The following is a 22,965-nucleotide window of genomic DNA, read 5'->3' as shown; positions in this document are numbered from 1 at the left end:
AAATACAATTGTCAATCTTCAATAAAATTACTAGTGTGTCAGAAGACGTTGGAATTATTGGTAAGTATAAAATAATTCTGAAGTTGTGAAATCCTTGCAGAAAGTATAAAAGATAAGCTGCAATGATGTTTAATCTATCAGTGTATTAAGGAAAAACATCTTTTATTATGTGTAATAAATAGCTGAAACTCTATTTAGATTAACAAAAAACAGTAAGTCTCGCATGCACTTTGAAAATATCTGAAGTTCACGTATTCCTAAAAATTTTAAGAAATGCAAGACTAGCATTGCTTCTTATGCTCAAGCAGTTTAAAATACTTTCCTTCAAATTAGCATAGCTTTCATTAATGCAGTTGCTTCACTCAATTTGATAGGTGAAGCTGTAAGTAGCTTGTTGGCAGAAGCAACTTTATAATAATCAACTGAAAAGGTACTTCAATGATAAGATGAATTGCTTGAGCATTACAAATAATCAGTCATCAAGTTCAAGTAGAAGCACAGAGTTCTGAAAGATTGCAAGAAGCAGTTTAATTACTTTGGCAGCAATTACATACATGATGTCAAAAGGCTAACAACGATACAGTCTGGGAAGTTCCTAGTTCACAAAATTTCTAACCATTATAACCAATCTTACATTAACTACAAAGCAGAACAATTTACAAAGTACATTCGGAAATGATCCTCAAAGAGGTTAGAGAAATTTCTAAAATTCCTGACCTTGTTGAAAGATAAGGATCATTACGCTGGAATCAAAAAATTTAAGCAGACAACAGGTGCCTCAACTGATGTAAATGTTCTTCATTTGAAATATGAAGAGATAGACGAAGATTTGTTAAAAGTGATTCCTGCTCCCAACTTAAAGGACCCGAAGCATAAAAAGCCTGCACCGTAGATTGATATGCATGCAGCTCTAATTCATGGATGCTTGCAGCTAATTCATCTTCAGAAACAGGGTGGTTCTTTTTCCCAGTTTTGGATGGACATGAAGACATGGCATCATCAAACAAACTATCGGGAATTTCTATAGCATTTTTTCTGGTATTCTCATTAATATATTCTGGCAAGTTGTTACCACTACAACTAGCAATGGAGCACTCATTATTCTCTTTAGTAATTTGCAATGGTATGGAAGATGAATGCATAGCATGTTTGTTTGTCCCCTTCTGAACACCCATCTTAGAAAATTTAATTGTTCTGTCTTTATTGGATATATGCTGGCAATTCCCGCCCATCATATCTTTTGATAAAGGAATAGCATCTACCTTTCTAGGCAGAGCTCGCTTTGCTAGCTGATGAGATCCATCCACTTTTGGGTTTGCTTTCCTTTTCTTTCCTGTACCTTGAACCACAAGATCTGGTAATATCGTATGGTGAGAACTCAGATTCTTCTTTGCAGTTCTTGCAGGAGAAAATGAGCGAAAATGATCTCCATCATATCTCTGTCCGGTGCAAGCTTCTTCCCATATGCCTCCATGTGCTTCACAACCTAAGCCTATGGTATATTTGGGGTTAGAATGGTTGCAGCCACTGGTGACTTGCTTCTTTCCACTGACCTGAAAGCAAGAACACCATTAACCAGATAAGTAAAAATACCAACTGAGAATTTCTTTCTGCATAACAGTTGCACAATTGAAGCAATGTAAGGACTGGCTGTTTCTAGATCATGCTTACAATCCTCATATATCAATTTCCATTACTCATTTTCATTCATGATAAACAAGTACCTGAGCGATGTATCACGAAAAAGGAAAAAAAGCAGATCAAATTCAAATTCATTTTGAATTTATCAAATAAGAAAATGCAACCATTCATCCTAAAGATAGTAAAGTAAACAAAGGAATATTATTACCACAAAAAAGAAAATTCTAAAATTTTATTTGCGGCCATCAGAATATACATGCAAGAGGCGACTGAAAAGACTTTCTAAACATCATTAGGAATAACGATAATCAAATAGATCATGGTCATAACAAGACAAGGAGTACAAAATTTTAGTTTACAAAGCACCCAGCTTATGGCTTACTGCCTAATGATATACAATTTAATAAGAAGTATTAGAAGCACCAATAAAAATATATTCAGTTGAATGTCAGGGGAACTGCAGTTACTAAACTAAGCACAACATGAACAACTCAGACTGGCTGTAGACTAATAGCTTCAGCATTGTATTTTGTTATGTGATTGTTCCTTCTAGATTACCTTTAGAATTGCCTTGCATCATTATTATTTTCTTCTGACATTAGCAGAAAATTTTATTCCAAAGATGGCAACAAAGCACATGATAGTCAGTATATGTTGTTGATCTTTCATGAAGTATGCAATTCTGGAATCTTCATGCAGACAATTACATTCGCATTTTGTATGTTAAATAAGATTATACATGAAGAATCTTATATATAAACCAAAGACTTGAAATGTAAAGTCTAGGATTGAAATGACACTATCAAAACCTTTTCATTCGTCATGTGACATTCAGCTGCATTGAATGGGTCCCATCCCAACTGGCCAAAGTCAGATAAAAAGCAAATAGTTCAAATAGGCTAAACCAGAGCTCATCTAACTCAAATCAGTTTGTAAGTTTGGACTGCAAAATTTAAACTTGTCTCCTCTCAAAATCAGGTTTGCTTCCTAATTATGCCCTATCCAATATGTTCTTGTCTTAGCAACCTATCCATCAGCTTTTATGGACCTATTTCTTTTTCCGGATGGAATGTCTCTCTTATATGCAGTCCTAGGGAACAAGAATTTGTGCACCAAGACATCATCAATAGAATTCCAGAATTAAGGCATACACATGGTTCAGCTCATTAGAATTTGTGTACTAGACTCTCAAGATCATGTAAACAAATCAATGATTGCTGAACCGAGCCGACCCAGTCTCCAACCGGGTCTATTCTCTAATAGAAAACAGTTCCGCCCCCCTAGAGGCTGGAACCTGATTGGATGTGGCCGGAACCGGCTGGAAATTGACAGAACCGGACGGTTTCGTCTGGTTCGGGACCGGTTCGACGAACCTTGAAACAAATTATGTCAGCAAAACCATATAGACTTAGTTTGAGGCTATTCATGTATACATGTCCAATTATGTTCTTGTTTTTACCAATTGCCACCACATATAAAGCTGAAAATGCAAGATTTTTGCCACCAAACATCTACGAGCTTCATATGCATATGAGAACTTTCTGAGCAGGAATAAGGTATATATAAAAGTGCCATAACAAAAATGAAATGTCTAAGATATTGAAGGTGTATGTTACTCTGTGTTTTGAAAATGAACTTTCGATCGCACAATGCCTTTTAAGCTCTAGCTAGCTGATAAATCTTAGTATACCATGTTCAGTTCCTAGCATAATGACCATGATGGAGTGCATTACATAATGATACAATAGTGTAAAAGAAATTCACAGAAAACAGAAATGTAGAGAAGCAATGAAATCCACATGTAGCATGGTATATAGTTATGATTTTCCATTTAAAACCAAAAGTGCCAACGTTTATAACACAAAAAAGCAATGGTGCATAAACACAATATGGGTGTAGCAAAGATAGAGATTTGGGTTAAATATGAGGTACAACTTCTACTATCTTCTCTTTGGCGATAAATTTGGGACTATGTATTACTAAGGAAAAAGTGAGACATGAAAGTGTGGCCCCCTTTTTTTGGCAGAATTGAAATACCTTCCAAAATCCATAACAGTTAATGAAATTTGAAGAAACAGATCATAAATCTTACTTTTGAATACAGCTTTTTAGGATAAACAACACATAATAGCAACCAATCACAAAATATGATGAAGCAGATGTAGCTTTACATGGAAGACAAAATTATGAAATTGAACAATTTTAAAATAATATAATTTTTCCCCTAAATAGTTCTCATACATTATAACATGTAAGAATGATATTCAATCACAGAATCATAAATAAAAAAAAAGTAGCATAGAATGGATAACAGACTGACGAATTAGTAAAAAGAGATTTCAAAAATTCTGACAATTGGTCCAATACCTTTCCAATCACAACCCATTGATTGTTTTGCCAAGCTTGTCGAACCCGTAGACTGGAGACATGAAATTCTCTAAGCTGGATAGAGCCAAAGAGTCTAATGACGACATGATTGTTGTTCAGAACTTTTGCAACCTTCCCAACCCTCCAAGAATGGAGGTCAAACACTTCAGCTATGTCACCAACATTCCATCGCTCTTTTCCATGCACAAGAGGTGGACAGGGCCTAACATCTTCCTCGCGTATCCTTTCTACCACAGGCTTTCCTTTGGCTGTCAGAAGTAGCTCAAATCTAACACAGTATTTATCTCCATGTATTGACAAAATTTTAGCAGGAAACCAGGAGCCATAATGATCCTGATTCCTTCTCATGACCTCCAACTTGTTCCCCTCTTTGAACCTCATGCTTATAATCTACTGTTAGCCTAACCCTGCATAATCCACATTAACTGTTAAAAAGAGTGTAACTGTGAAGAAACTAATTATGTTTGAAATTGTTATCAGTACTACTAAACCATAGATCCAGCAAAAGATGGACTCAACAAAACAAAGACAATAGTTTAACTTAGTACCTGTAGAAAACCAGATGCGTGCATTAGAATAAACCCAAGGCCTTCAGATCTTGTGATCAAAGAGAATTCCTCTCATCCTGATGAACAATTTGTATATACATCAGCTTTTCCCCTTTGTTTCCTCATGTTCAAAAACTAAATACATAGAATTGATAACAATTTTGATTATTCCAAATTAAAGGAAGCCAGTTTATGTTATGAGGCTTTTTCCCCTTAACCAAGAAGAATCTTCTTCAAAATAAAACACAGATTTAAAAAATCAAAAGAGACTACTGAGCTGAAATCAAAACAAGTAGAAACAAAGCAAGTAGAAAGCCGCAATGTTTGGAACTAGAGGTAATCAAAATGACAGAACGACACCATATAATGCAAATACGGAGGACCATTCTCCAAAACATCAACTAGAAACCAATGAAAGAAAAAAAAAAAATCGGTTTTAGTCCTCCAACTAATTTCCGTATAATAGAAGCTAAAGCTATGAAATTACAAACTAACCCAATTTTTTTAAAAAAGAATAAAATCTTCAACCCATCAAATACGAACCACCCAATTTTTTTTTTAAAAAGGATCTTTTGGAGCTTCTAGCCTCTTCTATCACAAATCAACTAACATTCTTGATCGAAATACCGCAAGAATCACCTAAAAACAGAGACTGTCCACCAAAAGAACAGGATAAAGATCAAAGATTTGAACTAAAAAACAATAAGAAGAGCTTGATTTCAAGCGGAAAACAGGAATAAGATTGAATCTTTGGCCATTCCAAATTGCCCGAAAACAAAAATAAAACATGGGAAGAATCCAAGAGACCGATCGGGGACTGACCTGGGGGGGATTGGCAGAGAGGAGAGGCGGTTCGGGGCCAATCCTGACGCTTAATTCTGGAACGGGACCGCAATAGAACGGGAAAACGGCGTGCTGGTATGCTTCGGAGATAGGCTGGTATAGAACAACTTTAAATAAATAAATAAATAAAAATAAAAAAGAGAATTTCTTTTTTCTTTATTTTGTTTTGCTTTTAACTATCCATCGTTGCATAAATCGCTAAAACCCGTCATCTTCTTTATTTTTACTAATTTTATCCTATATAATTTTATATTGAAAAAACTGCCTTTAAATTGGTTTCATCACCACGGATGTACCTTAGAAAAAAAAAAAAAAGACTGAAAGGGATTAGACATACCGGGGGGTAACAATGATGAAATGGTAGGGCCCATGGCTTTGCAATGGATAACAGCAACAACATCAAATTACATATATTTATTTTTTTATTTAACTGTAGAGAAATCTTGTGCACATAAAAATACTATAGGAAATCGAAATCTCCTGCTGTTTGAGTGATGGAGATCAGCCCAGGGTGCGGGGTTAGCTTAGGATGCGCAAGACAAGACTTGGGTTATGAGTAAATGATGCAACCACCAAATAAGCTTTTAGTTGACCAGGCTTTAACTGGATTGTAAAAGCCTGAATTGTTTCCTATACAGCTCATCACTTCTGAAATTTCTTCTATCTATTTCTTCTTCTTTTTTCTAATTTTGTTCATTGTACATATACTCTTTGTGGATAGCTATTTGGGTTTGCATAAAGTATGAACAAATGATTGTGTATTAGTGTAATGAATCTGTTATCCTTTTTCTTGAGAAAGATGTGTACCCACGGCTGAGGCTAAGCCTCACAATGTAGCATATACAAGAATTGCATTATTTATCAACCACCTAAAATTTAAATTGTTGCTGTGAAACTAATAGTTGCACTCTCACAGTATCTTGACATAGTGTTGTTTTTTTTTTATATATATACTTTATTTTCCTCACAAACAAAAACCGAGAGGATGGCCTTTAACAGTGGAACCTTGCATAACGTGGTGGGACAAGCCTGCCCAACTTCGCTGAAGGGCTTTCATGAGTATTTTCGTCAAATTTATAGCCATGTTGTGTGACATCTGGAGGATGGCGGATGGCTGGGCCTTCTAAATTGCACATGTATACCATGAGATGAAGAAGATCGCAGACTGAGTCGCATCCTTTACTGCACAGCATTCTGGCGAGATTCTCTGGACACACCTGAGGATCTTCCCTCATTTGCTTTGTCATTTGTTGCCTCTTGATTCTGTTGGAGCAGCCGGTGTAACCAAAAACAAAAAAAAAGAAGCATGCATCATGTTTCTCATGGAGAGGGGGGTTCAGCTTTGTCCCAGTTTTTCTTCCTAAGTTGCCTCCTTTACCAAAGCCAAATTAAAGTTCTCAAACAGTCGTTCACATCAAAGTTTCCCGTGCACTGATATCCCAAGGAAATCATCATCGCATCCTAAGCGATTTTACCTTCACGGACATGGACAACAGAACAGGGGACAGAGAATATTGCCCTGTAATCAAATCATGCTTAACTGTCACAAAAAGCATACACCTTCAGCAATTAACCCTGACAAGCTTCTGTATTTGTAACCATGTCCTGCTACAAGAAATCATGTGTAAATTTCCCATTAACCAGATACCTGTATCCTGCTTCAGTCACAGGCAGAGACCATGGAACCCTTTTGTGCTTGGTTTCACACACCTGATAAAGTATCATTCCATAAAAAAAAAAAGTATAAAAAGGAATTATTGGATATTTTCTCCTCAAACAAGTTTCAAGAACAGCAATCTATTCTAATATCTTGCACTTGGGTGTTAGCTTAAGAAGTGCTACAAATCTTCAGGCCAAAAATACCATCCATTCCATACAAATCTTTTATTATCAGGCATTCAAACCAATCAGCTTGGTAGTAACTATTCAAACATAACCAACTGCTATTTGCTTTAAGACATTATATTGTACAAGTCAGCATACCAGGTCTTGACCTACTAGTGTGTAATTCTTCACTGCATTGCCTATGCAAGAATCATCACAAGTACAGAGAACATGAAACATGTGCGAAACTCAGCGTGGTTAACATAGCCTATCAAGATAAGGAACAAAAGAAAGTGAAGAAATTTCACTGGTGCACTAAAATCCAGGTGCTAATGAAATAGAGTGATTTTGATCGCTTTACTAGATACAACCTAAAAGCTTTAGAGAGAAATGGCTAAGCTGATCAAAGCTTGTGCCAGAAACTTCACATTCTATCAGCAAAATTAAATATATATGTTTAGTGCTGAGGAGCACCGTACTGGGGTACCCACGACTGATGGCTGTAAGGTTGCATGGAGAAAACACACACACACACACACACACACACATATATATATATATTCCAGTATTTCAATCAATCTGCAGATGAAAGTAAAATAACATGAGTGCGATGAGGATCCAGGAAATATTTATGAACATCAATGAAGAGCCATACACTAATCCAAATGGGTCATTACTGTGAAACTAAAACTTACAGCCGAAATACAGGCTGCTTCCATTTGGAGGAGCTCCTTGCTTCATCTGGAAAAACAAAACAAAACATAAAAAATCCACATCATATCAAAATAAATAAAGGACAAACATGCACCATGAAATTGAAAGATTTAAAAAGGTGTCAACAATCATGAGAATTCTTAGAACCATGTATGCAGTAAAATATGTAAAACTTGCTTTGTTTTCTAGTCTCTCTTTTTGTGAACAAAACCAATCAAGCAAAATGAATTTTCCTTTACAGAATTATTAGGTCAATACCTGATGGGTGTTTGGATAATCTGCAGCACCATAAAGAGAACCTGATAATCCACAAAAGTATCATATATGATTGCTATATTCAAATACCAAAAATAAGGAAAAAAAGAACATCAGCATAAATCCAAAGCATACTCCTGGTGTATCCAGCCCCAGGGTGCTGATAGTATGTGAGAGAAGATCCAGCTATGCCATAGGACAGTGCGCCATAGCTAAAACAACAGATTATTAACTAAGAATGTGAATTGATGTGACAGAAATGAAGGGTAGACAACATATCATGATTACATTTTTCGTGTGAAGTTTCATGAAGTTAAAAGAAGAGACCTTGAGCTGGCAATTGGAAAAGAACTGTCAAGATGAGCATGAGGATACCCTCTCAAATCAGATTCCAGTGCATCATCGCCCTACAGAATCAGCCATATAGTTGAGGGCATGATGTGATGATGTCTTAAGAAAGCATATGTTTACCAGCTTCATGAATTACCATTGCAGTAAAAGCATGCTTTCGTCCAGGTAACACATGTGGATAGTCTTGTACAGCAGGGCCTGGCACAAACCCAAAAGAAACAAATGAATTCCAAGAAACTAGTTTATAGGGCTGCTAGAAACTTCAAGAAAAATTACAAATCACTGCTATGGTCATTGAGTGCCGAATAGAAAGCAATGGTCATCAAAGAATCATCAAACATTATAAACCTAATGCAAATGCTCCTTGCTAAACCAGGTCTCAAATAAGGCCAATAATTCCGATAGAATAGGGAGTCCTTCCAGATTATAGAAGGTATCTACTTTCTAATCCCTCTGTTGAGGTCAAAAAGAACCAAACGAGAAGTTCTCATGCAATGCCAAACCGAAATGAACAGGATATGTCATTGGTAAGCAAGAATAGGGAACTTTCTTCGTGAAAAGCATCAAGGAGCTTGTTCAAATTCACCAGAAAAGTAAAAAGAGAGACATTGTAATAACTATTATAAGAAAGAAAATAGAATGTGTCAAATGTGGCCCATAGACTCCATAGATAATTGCAAAAGGAGGATGTGCTGTGTATAATAGAACCCACAGACTACATAGGCTTTTTTAATTCACCAATTGACAAAGCATTAAAGGAACTGGTCATCCAACTGCCATGGGTAGACTTTCTCATGGAAGATCTAATAGCCACTTCATATATTTTGATAAAATGGGTCTATCCGTCCTTCAGTTTTCACATTTTGGCACATTCAAAGTAATTATGACCTACACGAACGATCTATCAATGTCATGGCTGACCTTACTTCCATAGGAATAGTCATAAATTCTCATAACAATGAGGCAGTGTTTGTATAAAATATAAAAGTTTTATTAATAATTGATTTTTTTCCGGGATTGCAAATCTATTATACTAATATTAAAGGCTCAAGTGTCAAATGTGATGCTATACCTGGTCGTTCAAATCAGACCTCCATTTTGGTACAACGAGAAGGAGTTTACTATGGTCTCAAGAATGAAAAAAGGTCGCCCAAAACGCGATGCAACTGAGGATTTTTGGAATCCACCAATTTCATTTTTTTTTCTTCTTAGTAATAATCCCTGTTTGGTTAAAGTTTGAGGATTAATGGATTAAGCTGCGGGAAAAAATGAAAAAGTAAGAGGAAGAAGAGAGTTTCACAGCTTAAACTTATTTCACCAATAAGGGTTGAATAAGTTTAGCCAGCTTCAGCACCTTTTTGGTTGGATAACCAGCTAGAATTATTCCCCCATTTTTTGACAGTGTTTCGTTGGTTGAGTGGATGACCATCTGCTAACCCCAACTTACCCAGCACCCAAACACTACCTCAGAGAATATGTCAACCACTAGCATAGCACCTGCAGATAATTTACCAATTGCCTTCATGGACACCTAAAAAGCGTAGCACCAGAGATCGAACTGCCCACGTTCTTCTTCAAATGTCATGGTAATAGGTTGTATAACTAATTTAAAGTTGGCCAGGAAGACAATATAACCTTGGGTATGTCTGGACACTTAGGAAGGAATCATAAATTTTCACTCCAATTATATTTTCAGACCATAAGATATGGTGGGTCTAAAGAAACAATGCTGATAAGGGCGTGAGCTAAAATTGAAAGACCTGCTCATCTATATGACAATAGTTTTCTGGAATAGTTCTTATAAGTGCCATTAGAATCAATTGCAATAAAGCTACTGCAGTCATTTGATTAGATCTTATAGCAATTGTTTTAAGGCATTCAATAGTCACATGCCAATTTAAGAGTTCAAGTTCCTTGTAGGAAATTAACAATTTGAACCAAGAACTCCAATATACTGAAGGGAACAAAAGTAAGCAAGCAAGAAATTTGAAGTTTGAACTTGAACATATTGGGTGTACAGTGTCAAACGGACATATGATTCCATATATGGCAAACTTAATTAAGCTCCAAGATAGTTTGGAGAGCAGGGGGACCAAAACTGAAACCAGAATCTAAGTCCAATACAAATCACAGCAAAGAAAGAACATTCCAAGTACCTAAGTCTGCAAAATAAGTCACAGCAAAGAAAGAACGCTGAAAATACCTCCACTTTAGCAAACTCTGCAACAGCCTTCATTGCCTGAGCTGCCTCCTTGTACCTCAAGAAACAATACCCTTTGTTCTTCCCCGTTTGCCCATCCATCATCATCCGGACCTCCACAATCTCTCCAACCTTCCCAAACACCCCACTTATGTCTTCTTCTTCCTTCGCATCCCTATCAAGCCCTCCAATGAAGATCTCTGTCTTCCTCCGCCTTTGCCGCTCTGATATCCCCACCTCGTCATCCCCAGGAGCTGCCCTTGTTGCCGCCTCCACTGCCTCTCCCTTGTGCTGTTCTACTAAAACATCCTTGTTCTCCTCTCTAGAATCAGGATTCTCTGTCTCCATTGCATCCTCTTGCTGAGCATGATCCACGCTAACAGCCTCATCAGCACCAGCCTTTTTGGGCTCAGACTGCTGGGCAGGGGTTTCTTCCGCTGCTGACACCGGTAAATCTATTTCTGCTGCTGCCGCCGCCACTAAATCTACTGCTGCTTCTTGGGCTTTCTCCTCCTCTTTCGCCGCAGATGAAGCCTTTGTTGGAACTCTTTTCTTGATGATATTCTTCTTCACCACCTTTACGGTTTCCGATGCCACAGGTTCAGAGGTCTTCGGAGTGACATTCTCCGGCGCGGAGGAGCCAGGTTCAGAGGCCTTCGGAGTGACATTCTCCGGCGCGGAGGCGGGGTCCGCCGCAGGGGTTTCGGCGGCAGCCGTTCTTCCAGAGTAGCCTGATGGGCTTTCAGTGGCGGCCGGAGAGATGGGGGTGGCCGAGTCGGCCGGCCGCGGAGGGGTGACGGAAGGGGTGGATTGGGAGGCGGGAGTTTTGGCTGCGGCGGCGGCGGATTTGGAGGCGGGGGTTTTGGATTTGGCGGTAGATTTGCGGACGGTTCTGACAACTCGCCTCTTGGGAGCCATTGGACCGGGAGGTTTTCAAGAGTTGGGGCGCGGGGGAAATGAGTGTCGAAGATATAAACGTTTGGCGTATTGTTGACGGTAGAGCCTTTGAGGCAGAGCTATTATAAAAACTTATTTACCGTTAGATAATTTTAATATATATTTAATAAATAAATTAAAAAAAAATATTTTTGATATAATAAAAATAACAACAAAAAATATTACATAATATTATGCAACAAAATAATATAAAATATAAAATATAATATATATATATAAATATATAATATAGTATAATATTACTGTAATATAATATAATATTGTAGACTATAATATGATATATTATTATATTATATTATATTTATAATATAATATAATAAAAAATAAAAAATATTATTATTATTATTATATATTAATAGTGTTATTTTTTATAATTATTATATTTTATTATAAATAATTTTAGTCGAAAAAAATTTATAACTCAAAATAATTTTACGGCGTGGTTTTAAAATATTTTTTGAAAAAAATCTTCAAAATAATTTTTTTACTAAATATTTTTATTTTATCTAAAAATATTTTTGAAGTACCATATTTGATCTAAAAATAAGTTTGCAAGATCAAAAACGAAAAACACTCAAATATACAGAAAGCTGAAAAAGAGAGAAGGTAGAATTGGGGAAAAATTAACGTGGCCTTGGATGGGGAGGAGAGACAGTGGCCAAACTTGAGTTCGAATTTGGGTGCAATATGCAGCATGCACGGTCACAAAGTTGGATCGTTGACATTAAGATTCGTGCATGCAGATCGAAATGTCATTAGTGGTTGGTGCATGGCTACTTATGGTCGGGTTGCTTCATCAAATTAGTGTTTCATGAAAACGTCGAATGATTTGGAACCGAATAGTAGATCGATTTGGATCTCCATGTCTTATTAAACATCAGCCACCCACTCATTTGTTAAAAAATAGGGGGGCATCAAGGGGCAGGAACGTGAGCTACGCTCGGGGTGTTGGGGCGTGGGGGAGCAGGGTAGGATTGGGGTGTCGAGGAGGAGGAACGTGAGCATTAAAACATTTACTTCAGCCATGTTTACGAATCAAAAACCATGAACCCTTCCCAGGGCATCTATTAAAAATTGAAAAATGTAAGAAGTACCCAAAAAAAAAAAAAACACCAAAAAGCCATACATTCGATTGAATTTATGAACCCTAACCTTAATGTCGAGCAAATAGGGCTAGGTCTATTTTTTTTAGCAAATCACCTTGTATTCAAATGCAAAACACAAACTAAAAATAGAAAACAAAATCCGATGGAAATTTCCAACAAAGTTGAACTAGAAACCAAATGACTACTAGTAGCATTGCTCACTGAGTAACACCTAGCCACTTTGAGAAGTTCTCGAATTCAGTATAATCACTGTCTGAAATCATAGTCTTGTACCACATCCTCCCAGCAGCTTTGATTGCAGCAGCTTCTTCCTGCACAAACAAAATTGACACATCATACCACATTATATTGGACTGGAAACTACCAGCTTACACCAATAAATTAAAAAAAAATTGAGTCTTAACAAGAAGATCATCAAGTTATTACTTTGTAACAATACTGGAACAAATATTTGATTTTTCAAAGAACCAAAATTAACACGCAGTGTTAGTTTGCTGAAGCTTATCAATAGCTCCATAAGACTGTTCCCATACTAGACAATCTGGACACAACCAGACATATCACAGCCACAAAGTAGAACCAAACAAAAAGTTTAAGAAACACTACACTAGGAAAATACACTTATACTTGTCAAGACAAAAAAAAACTGTTGCAATTTACATAAACAAAAAGATCAAACTAAATGGATAATTGGATATTTGGACTTAAGAAACATAAAAGAAGTATTCATATATCAATAGCCTGGAAGTTATCATGCTTCATTTCTTTGTTCTCATCACTATCAACAAGTAATTTAAAAAAAAAAAACAAAAGCACATTAACATGAGGCTAGAGGATTAGTCTAACCAACCACAACCATGATGATAGGATAACATCATAATGTATGCAACGGGTTTTTCAACCATAGCATAGAGAAGTATTTCAAGCACTAAGTACACGTTAAGTCCTTGTAGAATAAGGAAGAAAACAGTACAAACTGATTCACATTGAATTGTCTATGGACAACCATGCATTTTTCTACTAGTTATGATTCCAAGCAACATAAGACATTTTACTAACAACTTCGAACATCACATTCATGTATTGCATGCTGCAATCTTTTCCTACGAAAAATGATTTCAGCATAATTTGACTTATTTCTAGCATGACTTAAATACTAACTACCCAGTGCCCCAGCATGTTAAGTTCTACAGCATCCAGAAAGCATCCCACAGAAAATTACATAAAAATGCATAGCTATAAAAACATGTCCACCACTTGACCTCTTAAAGGTTAAAGGTGTATTTATTAAAAAAAACTACCTCTTATTTCTATTTAAAACATCAACAAAAGCAGTGACACACAAAGTAACTTCAGCATATCTAGTATTAGGGCACTCGAAATTGGTGAGAGCTGAAGCATCACCACCTTTAATGATGTGTCCTTAAACTAGGTACTTCAAGTTCTACATAAAGAATCCTGGAACTTCATGTCATATTTTGCAATATCTAATCATCCAACAGTGTCAAAATCATAAATTTCTAAAAACTGAAGTGTCTAAGTAACAACGGTTCATAACTCAAGACTTGAACACTGTACAAGTTCGATCAAATTGTTTCAATAAAGGCCAAAAAGAAAATATGTTCATAAATAGATGGTTTTCTTATTAAAAAAGCAGCAGAAAATATTTAGATTTATATTTATCTAATCATAACAAAAAATAATATCATTTACAATTCACATAATCTACTGCTGACAGGATCCATACAAAAAAATGTCTAACAAAACTGAAACAATTTCCTCTGATATGACACCGGTGATTTGCAAGATCTAGTTCGAGTCTGACATCCAAAGAGAATCAAACTTTTAGCAGTGCACCCCACTTTTAACAGCATTTTAGCATGCTCATATGTATAATCCAAAAAAAGACAACCTATTCTATGTATGTTCATCATTCCTTGTAAATATTCCTACCCTAACCAATAGGCCCTGTAGTTTCTTATGGTTCAAAATTTAAGCATCAGGGTATGATCACTAAAAGATTAAAACAACTTATGGACAAATCTTGAATTCCTGACTCGAACTCAACATCTAAAATGATATATTCTAAGTCAATTATATATTTGGAGAACACTCATCACAAAATCTAAACAATCAGCTGCCATGTCAGAAGCATAACCTTAGTAACTAAGGCAATCAGAGACATCTGATAATATTGGAACATATGTAACTAAGAATCATAAGATCCTAATAATGTTGAGCAACCCTATGCTCAGAACACAATACTATATGGTGGTGATTAATTATGTATTGGGCACAACTACAAGCCAATAATTCTAAAATAACACCCAACATGCTAACATATGCATTCATTCAAATTTTTTCCATACTCTCAGCAGCATTTTTCTATTTGTTTATTAACCAGAGACTATAGGCATCCTGATACACATTGTAAGATTAAGACGCAGACATCTAGAAGAAGAGGTAGGTTTTGTTGTAAGAAATGACATCTAGAAAAAAATGCATGATAAGTTCAAAATTATGTAATTCTAACCACAAAACCTGGTGATAGAAAAACATAGAAAAGGAAAACACTTCAAAGCTCCATAAAATAATAATCTTGGGATCACTAAATTGTTAATAACCACCTAAATCACAAATGCATTAATGCTTATGTTAATTATCCAATAGCATAAAAAGCATTACGGTATGAAATTATAATCCAAAAGAAATGCAATCGGGGCGTTGCCATCATATCACAAGCAGAGATATACCTTAGAGAGTTGGGTCCTCTTCTTGTCGAGCTTCTCCTTCTTGGCCTTAACACGCTGTGCCTCAGCTAGAAGAGCCATTCTCCTGGCAGTCTTGGCGTAGGGGTTCAGCTTCAGCAAAGTGTTCAGATTCTTCAGCGGGTTCTTCTTAAGCGCGCGGCGCTTGACCTCCTTGTTGATTGGCCTAACCACTGACTGCACCTCGTCGGAGTTGATGATCCTGGACAGATCGGCATTTATCATCTTGGACCTGGGCAGCACGTAGCCCTTCTTCTTCTCAGAGGGCTTCTCGAATGTCCCGAACACTGAGTCAAGCTTCTCAAAGGCGGACTTGGTCCAGATGATGAACCTGCCGAGGTGACCACCGGGGGCGAGTTTGAGCAGGTTGAGGCGCTCGACATTGGCAACATCGACGCCCGGGATGTTGCGGAAAGCCTTGACGATCTTGGATCCCCCAGTGCCGTACACGACGAGGGGGCCCTTGCGGGAGACGTAGCGGCGATTGCGCATTTTTCCCTTGCCGGAGCGGATCTGGTGGGAGTCCTTGGCCTTCTCGGCGTCGGGGTAGGCGCCGATCTGCTTCAGGAGCTTGATGGCGGAGGAGGTCTTCTCGACGGCCTCAGCGGAGTCGGATATAACGAGAGGGAGCTCGCCGACGGACTCGATGCGGTGGCCACGGGCCATGACGAGAGAGGGGACGGCGGACGCGGCGAGAGCGGAGACTACGGCGAAGCGACGCTGGTTGACGTTGACACGACGGTGCCAGCGGCGCCAGATCTTGGTGGGGGCGAACATCCGGCCGCCGCGAACCATGTTGCCGAACGCTCCCTGGCCGGCGCGGTGGGTGCCGCCACCGGGGACGCGAGGGATACGGGAGACAGCGCGGCCGGTGCCCCAGGACTCCGCGGACGTCTGGTGGCCGGCGCGTTTGGAGACGGCATAGGGCTGGCGGCGGTTCTTGGAGAGGTTGTCGTGGACGAAGCGCACGACGTCGGGGCGTATCGAGGCCTTGAGGACATCGGGAAGGGGGACGGAGTTGGATCCGTCGGTGGCCATGTCTCCCTCTAGAGGCTGGACGGTGACGAGAGGGCGGACGGCGGAGGCCATCGCGGCGGAGGAGGGAACAGTTTGGCGAGGGGCTAGGGTTTTTGGAATGAGGGAAAGCCGACGACGACGGGGACTCGAGAATGCTTATAGTGGAAGGGTGGTGTAGGGATTTGATCTGGACCGTCCACTGTATACATACTAGTTTTTTGCACGCTAACGCGGAGCCAGAGCGTTTCTTTAGGTTAGGTTGGGATGCGGCCTTCACAGGGCTTGGTTAGCGTAAAAAGGCTTGGTTAAGTCGGTGGGGAGTGGATCCGCATGATTAAACTCGGATCTGTGATTCGTTGATCGGAAATCAGAATATGAACGGTCAGATTTGCTTCTCTGAAAATGGGCAGACACTGGACTTAACTGTACATTTACTTGGATGGGGCTTGCATTGTAGGCCTATTGACAACTAGGGTCGCCCATTTTGTCACCAATGAGCTCGATTGCAAAAATTCTCTCTAATCTTGATCAGAAACCCTTTTTCTTTTTTTGTAAGTCGGATACATTATAACCTTCTAGCATGAATACATCTAAGAAAGTCAGAAAAAAGAAAATGAAGAAAAAGTGGAGTAAAATAGTGGATTTGGATAGGTTGACCCGCTGAATAGATGCAAAATAGTGGCCCTCTAAAATTCTTCTGAACCTCCAAACGTTCTGTACTGTTGCTCGACCGAGAAGCATGCAATCATCTACGAAAAAAAATGAGATATTGGCTCAGTGAACGGTGTGGGCCTGTAGACCTCAAGATCTTGAGACGCCATTGCAGCCTAAAAAGCTTTGGACAGAGAGTCAACACAAATGATAAAAAGATAAGGGGACAGAGGGCAACCTTGCCGAAGGCGGACAGTAGAGTGGAAAAACGTCGTAGGCGTCATTCACCAAAATGGTGAAGGTTGAATCCTGAATGCAGCCCATAATCTATCGAATTCACACCTCATGGAATCCAAAGCTTGCCAAGGAGGAGAAAAGAAAGCTTTAGGTCATCGGATCAAAGGTATGCTCCATGTCCATTTAGACCTCCATCAGTCTCCGTTGATCTAGTGCTCTCTGTAGGTCATGCATAAACTCCTGTGCTATTAGATATTGTTAGATGTGTTCCTGCCTTCCACAAAGGCCCTCTGCTCTAGCCTAATAAGTCTAGCAAGAATCTCTCTAAATCTGGCTACCAGGACTCTTGTAATAATCTTGTATAAGGTAGAACACAAACTAATAGGCCTGTAATGGCCCGACTCAGTAGCATCCAACCTCTTAAGGATTAGAGTGATAAAAGTTCTCTTTTATTCTTGAGACATCCCAAATGTATGAAAGAACTACTGAATAGAAGCCACAACCTCATGCTAGATGATAGGCCAATATCTCCTGGATAATAGGGAAGAAAAACTATCCGACTCAGGAGCTTTGTCCTCAGCCATAGACCAAACAGCCTAATGAATATCCCTGGTCATAATCAGCCTAATGAGATCATCCTTCTCGGCCTCCAAGACTCTTTCCTTAGGCATGGGACCAAAGATTGGATTATCACTCTCCTGCTGGCCTGTTCTTCTCGATCTGAAAAAATGCACCAACTCACAACAAAGCTCCCTGCATCCTCCGTAATCTGGCCACCACTATCTTTGATGCTCTGGATATTGTTCCTCTGTCTTCTGATAATAGTTGACTGATGAAAGAACCTGGTGTTCCAGTCACCATCCAAAATAGTGGACTTCTATCACTAGAAGGTCTCCTATCAGTGCAAAAGCAAGTGATGCAAGGCAGCTGTGCACGAAGTTCTGTCAAGTCCCCAAGCACAAGACCTCCTTCCCTCTCATCCTTAGCTTGGAAAGAGGCGATGGAACCTTCAATCTCTTCTAGCCTTTTGGTGATATCCCCAACCTCTTTCTTGTTCCACCTACAGAAGCGGCATTTGAGTAGCTCGAGCTTGCAAGTAACTCGATACATCACATCCCCTCTGATCGTTGTACTCTAGACCTTCCTGACAATATCCTAGGAGTGCGGGTATAACAACCAAATCTTCTCAAAGGGAAAGGGGGTCTGATGAGGGATGGTAGCATCGGTGTTGATGAGGATCAGGTTGTGGTCCGATCCAATGTGGGCCAGGTGCCAAACATGGTAGTTTCGGAAGGGCTGGATCCGCGCCGCTATAGCGAAGGCCTTATCAATCCTCTCCCAAACTCTCGCTAGCCTCTGCTGGTTGTTGCATCAGGTGAACCTTGGCCCAATGAACTCTAAATCCACAAGTTTGTTGGTAGAGATGAAGCTCTGGAACTCTCTAACCTCAGTATTACCTAAGAACATCTTCTCCTCTTGCTTCTCGGCTGGCCTAGCAATACAATTGAAGTCTTCGGCCACCAATGAAGGAATACCTTGTTGGATCATACACGATACCTCGCTCCATAGCTCCTAATGCACCATGTAATCCATAGTGGTATATATAATAGATAAGTACCAAGGATTGCCATTACCTTAAGTGATTACTATAATAGCTTGCTGATTACACCTAAGAAAAATGTTGAAGGTGGCAAAGCCCAACATCCACACAACCACAATGTCTCTGGAAAAACTCCGAGACTCAATAGCAAAAAAACTTCAAGAAGGAGGGAAATGGTGCATGGCCAACTGAAGATTCTGTCCTGATAGCCTTGTTTCAAGAAGGATGCACACATCCAGTCCATTCATGTGCATAAATCTGCTAAAGGTGGCCAGAAAAGAAGACTTTTTGTCCCTCTACAATTTCAAATCAATATCATCGTATCAGGCCATTGAGTCCTCCATCGAATCTTTACATACATCCGATTCTTTGGTCCTCACTTGGCCCACAACATCCCTTCCACCACGCTCGGCCAATGCAAAGTCAGTATTTTAACCAACCGAGCTGCATAACCCCTTTGCCAAACCTTCCTTGAGTTTCCACACCGCCCTCCCATGGCTAGTCATCGCTGCCTCGAAGTCTTGCCCCCATGAGTCATGTTGCCCAAGGTGACAACCCAAGAGGGGGGGGGGGTGAATTGGGTCTTTTAAAACTTTTAAACTACTTCTAATCTTTTAGATTAATTATGCTAAGTTGTATGGATGCTTAGTGAAGCTTAACCTTAGCAAGAGTATGATTCTAATCTAATCAACTATTAAGCAGTGGGTTCAATAAAAGATTAGTCTAATTTTGCCCTAGTATGCTATTCAATTTAATGATTGAGTAAATTGATTATGCTTGCAACTAAAGGATGCACGAAGAAGAGTTAAGCAAGCTTAATATCTAAGTAAGTGAGTGAGGAGGTCAGTCAACAAAGAGCATCACAAACACAACAAAAATATAGTGGTTCGGTGCATCCCAGCACCTACATCCACTCCCCAAGACCTCTTGGGAATTCCACTATAATCCTACAGATTACAGCCGGTTGTTTTACAAGCTCACAACCCAACTTGTTGTTTTACGAGCGCACAACGAACTCGGTCGGTTTTCCCAGGCTCACCGACTAGAACCACTCCGATTGTTTTTCCGGGCTCACAATCAAACCCTTACACGTTGGTTTTACCCTCGGCTCACCAACAAACCTAAACCCCGTTGGTTTTCCCCTTGGCTCACCAACAAACCTTAAACCCCGTTGGTTTTCCCTTTGGCTTACCAACAAACCTTTAACCCCTTGATTCAATCCCTTGATTGAATCAAGTTACAAGATATTAAAACAAAGAATAAAAACAAATCAAAGCTTCTTAAACAAGCAAATATAACAATATAAACAAATAAAGTAAAGAGAAGCCCTCAAACGAGTTTTGAAGATGGAGGAGCTCGACTTCTTCTTTACTTGACCCTCTTCTGATTTGGCACGAAGTAGAGGATCACCGCGGCAGCACACGGATGGAGAGGAAGCTTTGGAATACACTTGGAAGCTCTTCTTCTCTCTATTTCACTTTGAATGGCCCTTATTGTGCTTATGGGAGATTTCCCTTGGAATCTCTTCCCTAAATGTTTTCTCCCACTTCCATGCATTCTCCCCTAGCTCTCTTCTTGTTTTTATAGCTTTAGATGGAGTGGAAACAAGAATATAGCCGTTAGAGACAAAAATAGAGCCGTTGGAACCAGTCTGCAGCTCCTGACAATATGACCGTTGGGTTTGGAGTCGACTCGCGCGATCAGGAGTCGGCTCGGCTGTAGCAGGAGTCGACTCGAGCTTTTCCGGAGTCGACTCGGCAACTGTTCCAAGTTTGAATTAAAGTTGCCGTCTTGACTGGGAGTCGACTCGACTTAACCCGGAGTCGACTCGCCAACTTCTGGCGCTGACCTGGCAATTTTGGAGTCGGCTCATCCTCTGTAGTCCGTGGATCCAAATTTGAATTTTGTCCACTCGAGTCGACTCGACTGTCCTGGGAGTCGACTCGAATCTCAGAGCCCGAACTCCCGATTCTCTGTCTTTTGGCTCATCCAGTCTTGGAGTCGACTCGAACTTCCTTGGAGTCGACTCGGCTCTCAGTTTCCGAAAGTTGGTCTTCTGCCATCTTAGTGTAGCGCTGCCTTGGAGTCGACTCGAGCTGTCTGGGAGTCGACTCGAATCTCAGAGTCGGAAAACTGATCCTCTGTATTTTGGAGCCGCGCTGCCTTGGAGTCGACTCGACTTGTCTTGGAGTCGACTCGCCTCTCAGAGACGAAAATACCGTCTTCTGTCTTGGGGTTGTTCTGTCTTTGGAGTCGACTCGGACTTTGTGGGAGTCGACTCGAATCTCAGTGTCCAAAAACTGCTTCTCTGAGTTTTCCCTTGTGTACCACTGAGAGTCGACTCTCGCTTTCTTTGGAGTCGACTCGGCAACCATTGGAGTCGACTCGAATTCCTCAGGAGTCGACTCGAAGACTATTCTTTTGAATTTTTCTTTGAGTTTGCTCCTCCAATTTGAATCTTTTGAACTTTAAAGTTGGGCCAATGAATTGTAGCTTTCTTCTAACTTTTCTTGAGTGCTTTTGGAGGCCTTCTTGTGTTCTTCCAACTTGCTATGTTCCTTGCAAAATAAATATCTTTCTCCTTGCAACATAAACATTAGTATCTATACTTCAAGGTGTTGTGATCATCAAAATCAATCTATGAATCAATCTTTGGGTCATCAATCTCCCCCTTTTTGATGATGACAAAACTTGGAGTATATGCAATATAAAAGATATTGTTTTCTAGAAGTAATACATAGCAAAGTTGCATGAAGTAGACAACATGTATATTTAAAACAAAACATACTTCATGATAATGCTTTAGATTTAATCAGCTTAACACAATCAATATATTTCAGTTCAAGCTGATTATCACAAAGCATTATAAGCATATACTTAGATATTTCTCCTCCTTTTTGACAACATCAAAAAGATAGTGAAACATTAAGTACAAAGATCAGAGCAGAACACATCGAGTGTGAATTCAAGAGATTTTCTAATTTGATACCACAGATAGTTTTCTAATCAAGTGTAGGTGGAATCTTCCTTAGGTTATGAGTGGAAATCTAACCTCTCTTCAATAATAAGTATGAAAGCTTGTTCAATTAAGACCTTTTGCCCAATCTATTAAGTATTTTATCAAACATGAGAGCAATTTTGATTAATTTTCAGAGTAAAAGATCAAAACTTATATATGTGAAAGACATATCATCATGTTGGGTCATTAATTCTTAATGACTTCAAAGTTTCTTTATAATAATAAGTGCATTTGAGCACAAATACCAAATTATGAAATCATGCAATTTGTGATACATCTTAGAGCTCTTTTAAAGACTTTCTTTTATTCTTTTTAGAAAATAAGCACAATTTGATACATAAAAAAAAAATATGAGTTGACACATAATTTAAGTTCTAGAGATTAAGTCAATTAGGACTCATTAGTGAATATCAAAATAGATTTTTTAAAGATATTCAAGAAAATTTTACACGTTATTCTCCCCTTTTTTTTATTAAGTTAGAGGCTCTTAAGATCAACTTGCAATTTGGTTCATGATTTATGCATAGGATATACTAGCCAAAATAACAAGTCTCAAGGTGTATCGTAAAAATTTTCAGATTTAAATTTCGGATGATACACGTTGGAGAGCATTAGGATCACTTTTCATTTAGTATTCTTCCTCTCTCCTTTTGTTATAGATATACGCGATTAAGTTCCATAAGACCTCTCCTTCTGAAATTTTGTTTCTCCCCCTCAATTGATCATTCCATTTAAGAGTTTAAAATTTGAAGATAGAACTCATCTCAAGGTAATTAAAGCATGTTTTGCAATATCAGGAGGTTCATCAAAATCAATCCATAAAGTGCAAGGTATGCATCAAATTGA

General features: G+C 38.9%; 2 protein-coding genes across 5 annotated transcripts; both read right to left on the bottom strand.

Annotated features, from left to right (window-relative positions):
- Positions 1-503: 503 nt before the first annotated feature.
- LOC103716167 (uncharacterized) lies at positions 504-11,889 on the bottom strand. Of its 4 annotated transcripts, none has more exons than XM_008804055.5 (9): positions 8,541-8,601; positions 8,349-8,425; positions 8,217-8,257; positions 7,940-7,985; positions 6,426-7,130; positions 5,400-5,513; positions 4,578-4,654; positions 4,009-4,436; positions 504-1,553 (listed from the first exon to the last, which is right to left on the bottom strand). In XM_008804055.5, the coding sequence occupies exons 8-9, from the start codon at positions 4,408-4,410 to the stop codon at positions 759-761; spliced, it is 1,197 nt and encodes a 398-aa protein (XP_008802277.2). In that variant the 5' UTR covers positions 4,411-4,436; positions 4,578-4,654; positions 5,400-5,513; positions 6,426-7,130; positions 7,940-7,985; positions 8,217-8,257; positions 8,349-8,425; positions 8,541-8,601; the 3' UTR covers positions 504-758. The 4 variants fall into 4 exon arrangements, with proteins under 4 accessions (XP_008802277.2, XP_038970230.2, XP_038970229.1 ...); XM_039114302.2 differs by having other exon boundaries at positions 5,400-6,939; positions 7,069-7,130; XM_039114301.2 differs by lacking the exons at positions 504-1,553; positions 4,009-4,436; positions 4,578-4,654; positions 5,400-5,513 and adding exons at positions 8,701-8,762; positions 10,768-11,889 and having other exon boundaries at positions 6,175-7,130; positions 8,541-8,620.
- An 859-nt stretch (positions 11,890-12,748) lies between these two features.
- On the bottom strand, positions 12,749-16,889 carry LOC103716166 (large ribosomal subunit protein uL4-like). Its single transcript, XM_008804053.4, has 2 exons — positions 15,581-16,889; positions 12,749-13,138 (listed from the first exon to the last, which is right to left on the bottom strand). Exons 1-2 carry the CDS (start codon positions 16,682-16,684, stop codon positions 13,025-13,027), a joined length of 1,218 nt encoding a protein of 405 aa, XP_008802275.1. The 5' UTR covers positions 16,685-16,889; the 3' UTR covers positions 12,749-13,024.
- Positions 16,890-22,965: the final 6,076 nt, after the last annotated feature.

The sequence above is a fragment of the Phoenix dactylifera genome, chromosome 1 (assembly GCF_051530095.1).
Source record: "Phoenix dactylifera cultivar Ajwa chromosome 1, Ajwa_hap1_PhDact_Kaust_v1.1, whole genome shotgun sequence".
Taxonomy (NCBI): Eukaryota; Viridiplantae; Streptophyta; class Magnoliopsida; order Arecales; family Arecaceae; genus Phoenix; species Phoenix dactylifera.
This window is presented reverse-complemented; position numbering and strand designations above follow the sequence as displayed.

What these genes read in the sequence shown, in the direction of transcription:
- LOC103716167 (XM_008804055.5), bottom strand. Translation starts at nt 4,410, where the DNA reads ATGAGGTTCAAAGAGGGGAACAAGTTGGAGGTCATGAGAAGGAATCAG. An exon ending in AATGGGTTGTGATTGGAAAG is followed by an intron (nt 1,554 to 4,008) that starts GTATTGGACCAA and finishes TCTTGCTTTCAG; the next exon opens with GTCAGTGGAAAGAAGCAAGT.
- LOC103716166 (XM_008804053.4), bottom strand. Translation starts at nt 16,684, where the DNA reads ATGGCCTCCGCCGTCCGCCCTCTCGTCACCGTCCAGCCTCTAGAGGGA. An exon ending in AGAGGACCCAACTCTCTAAG is followed by an intron (nt 13,139 to 15,580) that starts GTATATCTCTGC and finishes TTGTTTGTGCAG; the next exon opens with GAAGAAGCTGCTGCAATCAA.